Source organism: Mya arenaria, chromosome 5 (assembly GCF_026914265.1).
Source record: "Mya arenaria isolate MELC-2E11 chromosome 5, ASM2691426v1".
NCBI lineage: Eukaryota > Metazoa > Mollusca > Bivalvia > Myida > Myidae > Mya > Mya arenaria.
The window spans coordinates 44892984-44906437 of NC_069126.1; the positions used below are offsets into that span (position 1 = coordinate 44892984).

The 13454-nt window shown below is 35.2% G+C and overlaps 1 protein-coding gene across 6 annotated transcripts in view; it reads left to right on the top strand.

The window, feature by feature from the left end:
- Positions 1 to 8607, top strand: part of LOC128235272 (uncharacterized) — a 28633-nt gene extending 20026 nt beyond the window's left edge. For all 6 annotated transcript variants that reach the window (XM_052950080.1, XM_052950076.1, XM_052950079.1 and 3 more), the window contains one exon: positions 3170 to 8607. In XM_052950080.1, coding sequence (XP_052806040.1) covers positions 3170 to 7481 — 4312 coding nt within the window. In that variant the 3' untranslated portion in view covers positions 7482 to 8607. The remainder of the gene's footprint in view (positions 1 to 3169) is intronic.
- The last annotated feature ends 4847 nt before the right edge of the window (positions 8608 to 13454 follow it).

Here is a 13454-nt window from a genome sequence, read left to right on the forward strand (position 1 = left end):
CTTAAAGCTGCACTCTCACAGATTGCAAGTGATTCTTAAAGTTGCAAGTGATTCTTAAAGCTGCACTCTCACAGATTGCAAGTGATTCTTAAAGTTGCAAGTGATTCTTAAAGCTGCACTCTCACAGATTGCAAGTGATTCTTAAAGCTGCACTCTCACAGATTGCAAGTGATTCTTAAAGCTGCACTCTCACAGATTGCAAGTGATTCTTAAAGCTGCACTCTCACAGATTGCAAGTGATTCTTAAAGTTGCAAGTGGGTCTTATAGCTGCACTCTCACAGATTGCAAGTGATTCTTAAAGCTGCACTCTCACAGATTGCAAGTTATTCGTAAAGCTGCACTCTCACAGACTGCAAGTGATTCTTAAAGCTGCACTCTCACAGATTGCAAGTGATTCTTAAAGTTGCAAGTGATTCTTAAAGCTGCACTCTCACAGATTGCAAGTGATTCTTAAAGTTGCACTCTCACAAATTGCAAGTGATTCTTAAAGCTGCACTCTCACAGATTGCAAGTGATTCTTAAAGTTGCACTCTCACAAATTGCAAGTGATTCTTAAAGCTGCACTCTCACAGATTGCAAGTGATTCTTATAGTTGCACTCTCACAAATTGCAAGTGATTCTTAAAGTTTCACTCTCACAGATTGCAAGTGATTCTTAAAGCTGCACTCTCACAGATTGCAAGTGATTCTTAAAGTTTCACTCTCACAGATTGCAAGTGATTCTTAAAGTTGCACTCTCACAGATTGCAAGTGATTCTTAAAGCTGCACTCTCACAGATTGCAAGTCATTTTTAAAGTTGCACTCTCACAGATTGCAAGTGATTCTTAAAGCTGCACTCTCACAGATTGCAAGCGATTCTTAAAGCTGCACTCTCACAGATTGCAAGCGATTCTCAAAGCTGCACTCTCACAGATTGAGTTTTTTTGTATTGAAATGAGCCAGCTTTGTGTTAATGTCTGGAAACCAGTCATATAAGACTGCTGACGAAAGATCAGATCTTTTAACCAGGTTTTGACATAGTGTAACCTGGTTATTAGAATGGCGAACGTCGTTGTTCGGGGCGGGCGGGCAGGCGGCCGGGTGGCGTCAAACTCACCTATGAAACTGAATAACTTTAGTAAGGGTTAACATATCTTGACCAAACTTGGTCTATAGAAAGAGTTTATGGATACCTTTCATGGGATAGCATTTGGGGTCCCTAGGGTCAAGGTCAAGGTCACTGTTACTAACAATAGAAAAATGGTTGAAACTAATTAACTTTAGTTAGGGATGACATATCTTGACTAAACTTGGTCAAAAGGAAGAGTTTATGAAGACCTTTCATGGGATTGTGTTTAGGGTCCCTAGTGTCAAGGTCAAGGTCACTGTTGCTAAAAATAGAAAAACGGTTGAAACTGAATAACTTTAGTTTGGGGTCCCTAGGTTCAAGGTCATGATGACTGTTACTAAAAATAGAAAAATGGTTGAAACTGAATTACTTTAGTTAGGGTTGACATATCTTGACCAAACTTGGTCTATAGAGAGAGTTTATTGGTACCTTTCATGGGATTGCGATTGGGGTCCCTAGGTTCAAGGTCAAGGTCACTGTTACTCAAAATAGAAAAATGGTTGAAACTAATTAACTTTAGCTCGGGATGACATATCTTGACTAAACTTGGTGTACAGGAAGAGTTTATAGATGCCTTTCATGGGATTGCGTTTGGGGTCCCTAGGGTCAAGGTCAAGGTCACTGTTACTAAAAATAGAAAAACGGTTGATACTGAATAACTTTAGTTAGGGTTGACATATCTTGACCAAACTTGGTCTTTAGGAAGAGTTTATGGATACCTTTCATGGGAATGCATTTGGGGTCCCTAGGGTCAAGGTCACAGTTACTAAAAATAGAAAAATGGTTCAAACTGAATTTCTTTAGTTAGGGTTGACATTTCTTGACCAAACTTGGTCTATAGGAAGAGTTTATGGATACTTTCATGGGATTGAGTTTTGGGGTCCCTAGATTCAAGGTCAAGGTCACTGTTACTAAAAATAGAAAAATGGTTGAAACTGAATAACTTCAGTTAGGGTTGACATATCCTGACACAGCTTGGTATAAAGGAAGAGTTTATGGATACCTTTCAATGGATTGCATTTGGGGTCCCTACGTTCAAGGTCACTGTTACTAAAAATAGAAAAACAGACAGTTCTTCTATCAATCAATAAAAACCTGGTTTCGTCGCATTGCGGGTTTCTTGTTCATATTTACGTTCGAATATTGATGTTTTATGGCTTGAAGCGTGACTAACTGCATGGTGAGTTTTTTGGCAGTTTTCCAAACAATTGAGATATATGTTCTTTAGTGAGTTATCTTATATGACTAAATTGATGGTATTGACACCAATATCAGCTGATTCTGAGATAATAAAAAAATAAAGTCAAAACTGTGAATCTGTGAGAGTGCAGCTTTAAACTGTATAATAGCTATGCTGGCTTTTTTAAGAATTATCAGTGGAAAACAATTCATATTTCACTATTATAAACATTGAAAATAACAATATGATATTTTTCTCTGTTTGAAATTTTAGCCAGTTTTCATATCCAAATCTAACTTCAGCACTAATAGGACTGACACACCATCTTTTTGATGTCATTTTCAAAATGATGCTAGGTTGGCAAACAATATAATCTGTTGAAATAGCTTTGCACATGTTCATTCATGAAAGTCAAACAAAATCTATGAGGGGACTTGCTAATAGTGATTCCCTTGCATTGTGGGACTTGATTGTTATCAGTAGTTGACCTGAATCGGAAGATGACCTTCCTTTGCTTACATGTCTCTATATAGAAAAAAAGCAATGGTATTTTCATAGCTATGATGTCAATGTTGTTGTGCATACATTTTTTATCATGACCATGGCAAAACATATTTTTTTAATGAAACCTAATTTGCATGTTAAAACATAAAGCACATGTGTAGCAACCCATGCCTCTTGCTAAATTCTTGTTGAGTTACGTCCAATAATTGTTTAAGAAAGGTTCACAAGCGTTGGCATATACAGAAGTGTTACATGGCATATTGATACCATTGACTGTAGTCAATGGTGAAGCTAATGATCAACACAGAATCCTAATAAAACTTGATCTGTAAATTAATATAAAGATGTGTTATCCAATACTATGTGTGTCTTTCAGGACAGCAGCTGATGGTGGAGAAATTCCTACAGTTGATGGTCTCAGGACCTATCCACCATACCATCCACTCATGAAACATATGTTGGGCAATGTAGGGCATTCACAGGGACCTTCATTTCCAACAACAAATCATGGGGTCATAGATGTTCGGCACCCATTGCCATCATCCAATCATGGTCTTGTAAATAGGAGACCGTCATTTCCTACATCAAATAATGGGCTCCTAGATCTGAGACCTTCATTGTCCACAATGAATAATGGGCTTATAGATTTAAGACCTGCATATCCACCATCAAATTATGGGCTCCGACATCTAACACCGTCAGGTCCATCAACAAATAGGTTCCTAGATCTGACACCTTCAATGCCAACAATGAATAATGGGCTTATTGATTTAAGACCCGCAAATCCGGCATCAAATTATGGGCTCCTTGATCTGAGACCCACATTTCCGTCATCAAATAGTGGGCTCCTAGACCTAAATCCTGCCTTTCCATTACCACATAATGGACTAGATTTGGGACCCTCATTACCAACCTCAAATAGTGGGCTCCTAGACTTCAGACCTTCATTTCCAATAACAAACTATGGATCTATACAACCAAGACCGGCATATCCCACACCTACACCACGTCCGCAATTTGATGCTACGCCTCATGTTCAGCAAGGTGGGCTTAATACTTCTGGTTTAAGACAAATGCAGACAGGACAAAACTACCCCATGCCTTCATTGCAGCCATTTCCCCAGGAAGTGTATAATAATCTACAACAAGCTAGACCAGTGCCAGTACATTCTGGCCATGGGGGCTTAGTTCATCATAGAATGCCATTTCTATCTGTTTCCGCTATCATTGAAAATAGTCTTAGCTATTCCAAGCAAAAAGATGACAACCCAATAACCCCCTCTTTAGTTGTTGATAAAAAACCTATTACACAAACAAAAGAACAAGAGGGACCAAATTTAGATTTGCAGTTGCATAAGCATTTGTTGAACTCGACTTGTGGAAATAACCTTCCTATGAATTTGCCAAAAAAAGATGTAGAAACTAGTCTGAAACAGTCGGAATCCAACCAACCTCAGCAAATTATAAATATTAAAGATGATGAAAAATATATTTGCATTTGCCCCCAGTGTGGGAAGAAAGGCTTTCCTAGTGATGGTAGATTTACTTGTAAAAGCTGTAATGTGGTTTATATGAATATGAATTGTGCCTATTGTTCTTCAGGCCAGTTTGAAACACCAAATGCTTTGCAGGAACATCTACAAATTTGCAGAGGAAAGTTTCTTGCAGAAAATAGACTTATTGGACATACAAATCATGACAAACAGTCTTATACAGATATAAGTTTTACCAAACATCCTGAGAAGTGTAATCAAGAATCAGTAACCTCTGCTGAAACTGAGGCTAGTTTAGGCAAAGAAAAGGCTAAGAAATTGAAACAATGTTTTGTTCAGATGAAAAATGTTCTTCAAAAGCACAGTTCAATTGTGCAGAAGATTTACACTTCTCCTGAACAAAACAGAATGAAGTCAAAGGCATTATGTGATTCTACAGTGATTGCCTCATCATTAGAAAATTGTGCAAATGAAGAAAATGATCATGATGTGAAAGGTATTGACTCAGAAAGAACAATGACTGGTGTTAAAGAAACCCAAAGTTTGGACTCAAATGACTCCATGTGTTCTGTATCAAACTCTTGCGAATATTCCGAGTCTGAGGCATCTGATTCTTCAGGTTATGAGGAGATTGATTTAGATGATGATCAAGCAACCATAGATACAGTTGAAATTGTTAAAGAGTATCATGAAGAAAGATTTTCAGAAATACCAGATAAAAAGAGTAATATTAGCAATGCTTCGGAAACTGCAAATGGCACTGAAAGACCGAAGGGAGTGATTACAGCAAGAGAAGCTAAAAAGCTCATGTCAGTTGGATTGAATGTTAAACAACCTGGGAAAACAATACCCAGTCCAAAAACTCCATATGAAATAAGGAAAGAGAAAATGAACAGTACAAAGGGCAATAGCATTAGTGAAAATTCAGGAAAAGAGGATAAGGGGGCCAAGCCAAGGAGTTGTAAAAATAATTCAAATAGTGAGTTGAATCAAACTAAAATAGATGACTTCTCAACATCACTTAACAAAAAGAGAACAGTGGCCAAAACTAAAATTTTGACCAAAGGGAAGTCAAAGAAAGAGACATTTTATCCTGGTGGCAATGTTAGCCTTGAAATAACGACAGATCCTGAAAGTGAGGATGAATTTCATGCCAATACACAAAGTAGTCAGACCGTTAAAAAGGCAATTAAAGAGGCACATGTAAGTAATCATTCAGAAACTCTAAGCACTGATAACTTTGTAAGTGATGATGATTCAGAAACTGAAAGCACTGATACATACGAATCTGAGTATGAGTCTTTTACAGAGATTGATTTCGTGTCTAGTGCAAATGAAAAAGAAAAGTCGTCACATGCAACTGACAAAAGTAAGAGAAAAAAATCATATAAACAACCTGTACATGACAAACGAAAGAGAAAGCCTACCAAACAATCAAGAAAAAGGCTTCGCTTGGAAAGAGTTGCTAAGAGAAAGGCTAAAGTTATTGCTGAAAATACAGATACTGAATCGAGTGATGAAAACGAAATTGCTCACAGGAGCTCTAGAATAAAGGCTAGAATGCTAGGTGTGACAATTGCAGATAATCTGTCTAGCGATGAAAGTGAGACAGTTATTGTACCACGAGTCACTAGATCAAAGGACAAGACAAAAGTGAATGAAAAGCAAAAGAACAATAGAAGGTTGAACACTGGCAAGAATGTGACACTTTCAAAGGACAGTGTCATACAAAACACACTTAAAAGAATGTTAGATGAACATAATGATGAAAGTGAAAACATGGAAAAGGAAGATGAAGATGCTGTTAATGAGGAAAGTAGTAATGTGAACGAAGATGATATGAGTGAAAATGACTTTAATTTCATGGCTTACAGGACTAGAAAGATGGCTGGCCTGTATTCTTGTAAAAAGTGTTCCAAGTCTTTCAGGACATTATATACTCTTGCTAAACATATGAGAACCCACTCTTCAGCCAGCATAAATGAGTCAGCAGATTTAACTGGTGGGAACTCAGATATTTGTGTCGAGCTAGTTTCAACACCCAACAAGGTGATTAGAAATACTCATGGAATATCTTCAGCACAAGTCGAGGTTACAAAGGAGATACCTGCTCCAGAACATAATGTGAATGTAACAGATATTAGTAAATCAAGTGATGGAACTGTTCCTATGGAATTCATTTGTGGTATATGTGGTGTTAAGTTTGAAACTGAGGTATTGCTTGATATTCACTGGAAGATGCACACCTCTTCTCCTCTGAAGGGCCAGTTCGAGTGTGGCATCTGTAAGGCTGTGTATCACAGCTCCGAACACCTTGAAAGGCATGTTTTTACACATAATCCTGCAACTATGGGGAAACCGTTTTCTATATTCATACAAAATTCGGAAGTTTCAACTGATGAAGAATTTATCTGTGGTGTTTGCCAGTGCAAGTTTGCTGTTGCTGAAGAACTGCATTCTCACATTATTTCTCATTCATCAACCGTTTTTTGCCAATCGTGTAATCAACCATTTGCATCACTGTCAGAATTGAACAATCACTATGCTCAAGAACATGGACCACAAATTGAACATTCATGTAGTACCTGTTCTGTTGCTTATAAGACTGATGATGAGTTAAAGGTTCATATGCAAGATCATACAAAACTAGTTGCTTCTCAAAGAAAAGTCACTAGTGATGTAGTAGTTGAGAAGATGCAAGCGGATAGTTGTAGTTTAGAATTAGCTGGTAAAGCAGAAATCAAAACAGAAGGACAGAAAACCAACTGTGATGTTCATCTTACTACTACTATGAATAAATTATCTGCAAAACTTGTAGACAAAAAAGTAGCTGTAATGGAGCCTAAGGGAAATGATGAAGATGTGAAGGAACAAAAAGAAAAGGATGTAAAGAATCCCAATGACGAGGAATTGAGGGTGAAGGAACAGAAGGAAAGGAAATTGAAGGTGAAGAAATTAAATGAACAGAGAGAAAAGGAATTGAAAAAGAAGGAATTGAAGGTGAAGGAATTGAAGGAAAAGGAATTGAAGAAACAGAAGGAAAAGAAATCGAAGGTGAAGGAATTGAATGAACAAAATGAGAAGGAAAAGGAACAGAAAAAGGAATTGGAAGATAAACAAAACAAAGTTGTGGAAGAAGCAGAGAAGAAGAAAAACATTTCAAAGTTATTAAGTTACAAGATTAAGTTCTTCTAAAATATGATTTTTGAACATGTATTTTTTAATTCCTTTGTAAAAATATGTGTTAGCGAAATGTGTACAATAAGTTTAAGTGCTTTTTTTAACTGTAAATAGTTTTGTTGTAAAACAGGTGTTACTTAATTACCTGTGTAGTGAGAGTTGTGTATGATAAAAGGCCAACTAAAGGACTGGAATTGAAACTGTTTTTTTTATCTCTATTGATACTGCTGATTGTTTCATGTTGAATTTTGAAAACATAGGCAATGTGGGAATCTCAAAAGTATTGTGTTATGACCATTTTCTAAGCTAATATGTAATTTTACTGTAATTATTCACCGACAGGTTTTAATTGAACGAATCCTTCTATTCAATCCCAATTTACGCAGGTTAGGCATTGAGGCCTTCATTTAAATATTTCTTTTTTTAAGTATTTTGATAAAGGCATGGCAAAGAGTAAATGCATGATGTTTAATTTTCATTGCTCACTACATATCATTTACCGTACTATTTGACTGCGCCATTGTTACATGTATTTATGATAAATTCCAACCGCTTTAATTGGTAACCATGACATTGTACTTGTAACATTATTTATCATTATCGTCATCAAGATTTTAAATCATTTTCACCAAAATAAAATTTTGTTCAATAACATTGTTTAGTAACATTGTTCAGTAACATTAAAAAAGTGAAATGAAGGGTGATATTAAAAAAAGTAAAAGCTTTTAGTATACCTAAGAAATATGGTATATACTGGCTTATTATTAATATTTTATTAAACTGCAATGTTTTAAGAGTTTTATTGTTGATGTGTCATTTAATGAAGTGCTGTTGATATATATATCATTTATTATTTATATACATCATGTCTATTCTTTGAAGTTTTCTACCTCTCTTTTAATAAGATTATGCATTGTGTTTTTTTACGATCCTCAGTTTGAAATTGAAATTGAAACATGACAAAGTTGTATGTATTTGTTTTTTATTGAATATAATTTACGCAATGCAGTTCTATTTCTTGTGTACCATATGTATAATGATTTCTGTTGTTATTATTCAAGATGTTAATGTTTATTAAAGTTGCGGGGTCGCGCATAAAATCCGTTCTCTTATCTTTAAGGTCAAGGTCAATGTATTTCATCAAAATCCTTATCAACACATCGTTTCTAAGCCTTTTCTTGTTATTATTAATTGGAATTCAATCAAACGTAACAGAGTTGTAGAGCGCAATGGTTACATAAGGTTCAAGATGCACAGTAATTATGATCTTATCTAAATAATCAAGGTCACGCTTAGAGGCTTATGTATATGACATTGAAAGTGATGCTTCTTGCCTCAGCCATTGCTTTTTGAATAATAATAGGAATTCAATCAAACTTCGCAAAATAGTTAAGTACCATGGGACACTGTCTCCCACAAAACAATGGTAATTTAGTCAAACTTACCAGACGTGTACATCACCAGTGAAGGTGCGTCTCATACCAAATCCGTGCTCTTGTCTGAGAGATCAAGGTCGCATTTGTAGGTAGATGTTGCACAGTATGGACTTCATGACATTACTTTGTATTCCAGCTGTAACACGTAGCCTCTTATAAGATATTGTCAATGTAAATTCCACCAATCAATGACTACAACACTAGGTCGAGGTAAAAAGGTCGAGGTCACTCTTCAGTATGATGCACAACATTGCATTTCTTTGTGTCTCAGTCATAACCTTTCAATATGTTGATGGAAATTCACACTTTCACCATTTGCGCGCTCATTTCAAAGGTCAAGATCACATTTGGAGGTCAAATATTGAACAATATTGAATTAATTTCTAGCACTATTTCGTTTCTCAGTCATAATGGTTTACTTGTTAATGGGAATTCAACCCGTTTTTACGGATTTGTACAGCAACATCTGAAAGCATGTCTTAAGATAAATTGGAGTTTTATTATTGTTTTATTTCTAATACAATATCATATTATGTTATAAACTGATGGCTGTTCGTCCGAAAGGCCCATACAGACCTCAGCTGTCGCGTTCCAGTGACAGCTCTTGTTTGCCAAATATTTATCTGTTTTAAGATATAATACCAGCTATTTGTTATCAAAGTTAAACATGTTGGTCTATTTTCTCGATAGAATACATTTTAGGACGCTGTCTCTGGTTTCGATAATATTTCAGTCTGAAATTAAAAGTTATATGCCGCCATTACTTGTAAATGCATGAGCTGGGGAGAATATACACAATATGGCACATGCAAGTCAAGCGCGATAATTGACCATGATCAAAAGCTTAGTCACGAGGTCAAAGATCTACGCGGCGCCCTGGTGTTCGTGGGAAAGTGTTTGCATGCCCGTACGTTTTTTCCCTCTGTCAAATTTTGGATCCGCCCCGTGTCTGAAAAGTCCGACGTGTATACACAACTTATATGGCTACTGGCAGCTCATGGAAGGCTTACATGGGTTACTGATGCCGAATGTGTAACAACATGTCAACATGTCGAGACTTTTGAAATGAAGTGAAATTCGTGTGTACAAAACTACACGTTTTAAAACGGTGATTTACACTTCCCTCACAGTGATTTAAACAGTTCCCAACGATAAACACTTATGTAAGCTCATGATTCTTAGTTCTAGAATGTTCTTAAGCGTACCTATATTTAGTTCTACAGACTATTTCCCTTAGACGTTAAGTACAATGTATGAGTTTCAGGTAAAGTAATTTCGTGCCTGCTTGCGTTGCGTTAATAGGTGTTATAACTAAAATGGAAAAAGAAGGGTATCGTTTTAGGCATAGATACATATTACATACAAATGAAGGCCATAGTTTCTGTCCGGTCAGCATGTTTTTCAATGTTTCTAGATCAAGATGATTCGAAGGCTTGCATTTCACACTTCGTATTCCAATGGGACCTTAAATTTTCGACCCACTTGCCCACATTAAACAAAGGTCCGTTAACAAAATACAATAATATCAGTGTGTTGAGTTTTAATTAGGTTGTTTGTTCAAAGAGAAAAAACGAGAGAATGCATCGTCTTCCTTGTGAAAATCTTTGAACATTGGACCGTTAACGTATTATTAAGAGGCGCGATGCAAGACTTAGTGTTTGCGACGACATTTAATATTTGACAAGCAACTGTTCTTGACTAACGTGAGCTCACACCCATTGTGTTTCTTTTGCTAAGCACACCCGTTGGCATCCTCCTTGTCTATCATAAAAGTTTCGTTTTACATACAAAACAATATGAATGGTTGCCCAAACATGGACTACTTTCTAAGACATTGAATCTTGCTCAAACATGGAATAGTTATTAATTGCCAAAACATGAACTACTTGCTAAGACATGGACTTCTTGTTTATTGCTAAGACATAAACTACTTATTTTAACATGGAATACTTTCTAAGACATGGAAAACTTGCTAAAACATAGACTTCTTGCTTAGATATGGAATACTTGCTTAGACATGGTATTCTTTCTGATTGCCAAGACATTAAATACTTGCTAAGTTATCGAATAATTACTCATTGCTAAGGTGTTGTTTAATTGCTAGAACATAAACTTTTTGATAATACATGGACTAATTGCTAAGAACTGGAATACTTGCTAAGACATGGAATACTTGCTAAGAACTGGAATACTTGATAAGACATGGACTACTTGCTAAGAAATGGACTAATTGCTAAGAAATGGACTAATTGCTAAGACATGGAGTACTTGCTAAGAAATGGAATGCTTGCTAAGAAATGGAATACTAGCTAAGAAATTAAACACTTGCTAAGACATGGAATACTTGCTAAGACATGGAATACTTGCTAAGAATTGGAATACTTGCTAAGAATTGGAATACTTGCTAAGTTTTTGAATACAAATTTTAGAAACTTAAAACATATTCTAGATACAAAACTAGGTACAAATGGAATGCTTGCTAAGAAATGGAATACTAGCTAAGAAATTAAACACTTGCTAATAAGACATGGAATACTTGCTAAGACATGGAATACTTGCTAAGAATTGGAATACTTGCTAAGAATTGGAATACTTGCTAAGTTTTTGAATACAAATTTTAGAAACTTAAAACATATTCTAGATACAAAACTAGGTACAAATAGGTTTGAGATTAAACATATTACCCCTTATGAAGTCCATACTATTATTGATAAATTAAATGTTGGAAAGGCCACAGTCATAGATGGAGTAGGCCCCAAAATTTTGAAGCAATGTGGTGATACTATTACACCTTGTATAGCATCAATTATCAACAGTAGTATAGCGCATGGAGTTTTCCCTGATAAACTGAAAGAAGCACGAGTAATACCAATTTTCAAGTCGGGCAACAAAGAGGACCCCAATAATTATCGCCCCATTTCAATACTCCCAACTATATCAAAAATCTTTGAAAGGCATATATAGCGACACAGGTACAGTTGTACTTTGAGAAAACCGATGTCATACACAAAACACAATCTGGATTTAGAAAACACCATTCATGTAACACTGCTCTAATAAGACTTATAGATACTTGGCTTAAAGATGTTGACAGTGGTAAACTAGTTGGTGCGATATTTTTGGATTTGAGAAAAGCTTTCGATTTAGTTGATCATGAAATTCTTCTTTATAAATTGAAACTGTATCATTTTTCTGAAATAGCATTGAATTTGTTTAAATCATATCTTGAAAATAGAAACCAAATTGTAAAGATTGGCAAAATTAAATCGCAAAAACTCACTGTTACATCTGGGGTACCCCAGGGTTCCATACTGGGACCCTTGCTTTTTATTTTATACATAAATGATATTGCAGTTATGCATCCAACATTAAATATAGATCTATATGCAGATGACTCAACACTTTATGAATCTGGATATCAGTTGACGGATATTCAAAATAAATTACAACATCATTTAAATTATGTTAATAAGTGGTGTCAACTAAATAATATGTCATTGCATCCTTCCAAGACTAAATGCATGTTAATAGGGTCTGCAAATAAATTAAAAAACACTGGGAATCTTGAACTTTGTATTAATGATGTTCAAATAGTTAATGTTGTTGTGCAAAAGTTATTAGGGTTGTATATAGATAATACACTAAACTGGCATGTACAAATCGATTATGTTTGTAAAAATCTGAATAAGAAAATTGCACTTCTAAAAAATATAATATATTTCCTCACACCTGATACAAAACGAATGTTTTACAATGCATATATTCTGCCAAATTTTGATTACGGCTGCTTGGTCTGGGGCAAGGGAACCAATTCATATGTGAATAAAATAAATAACTTACAAAAACGAATTGCAAAAATCATACTTGGTAAATCTAAACGAGATTCATCAACAAATCTATTTAAAGAACTAAAATGGCTAAACTTCTCGGATAGATGTAAATACCACGCAGCAGTATTAGTTTACAAGACGTTGAATAGCATGGCTCCATCATATATGTCAGAATTAGTAACAGTTTCAGACAATAATGTATATATGCTAAGATCAATGGCACACAAAGATATTGTTTTACAAACTAGACCTCGTACTAATTATATGAAAGCATCGTTTACATATTACAGCAGAATTGTTTGGAATAATATACCTTTGGAAATACGAGAATCAAAAAACTTTAATACGTATAAAATAAAGGTCAAACAGTACCTCATAGGAAACTTGTGATTATACAAATTGTGATGTTTTATTCATAATTATATTTAACTGAGAGTATCTGTCTAATATTGATTCAACATCATCATCATGTCATCATATGCATCATTATCGTCAGCATCAACAGCATACTTATAATCATCATCATCATCGTCATCGTTGTTAGCATCGTCTTCATGTTTGTCTTATGATTATTTGCCATATTTTCATTCTGTTTCAGAGGGCCATATCGAAAATAAGATTCTGTAGTTTTGTACATGATCTTAATATGTCACCTTCTTAAAATAAAGATATTATTATTATTATTATTATTATTATTACATGGAATACTTTGCTAAGAACTG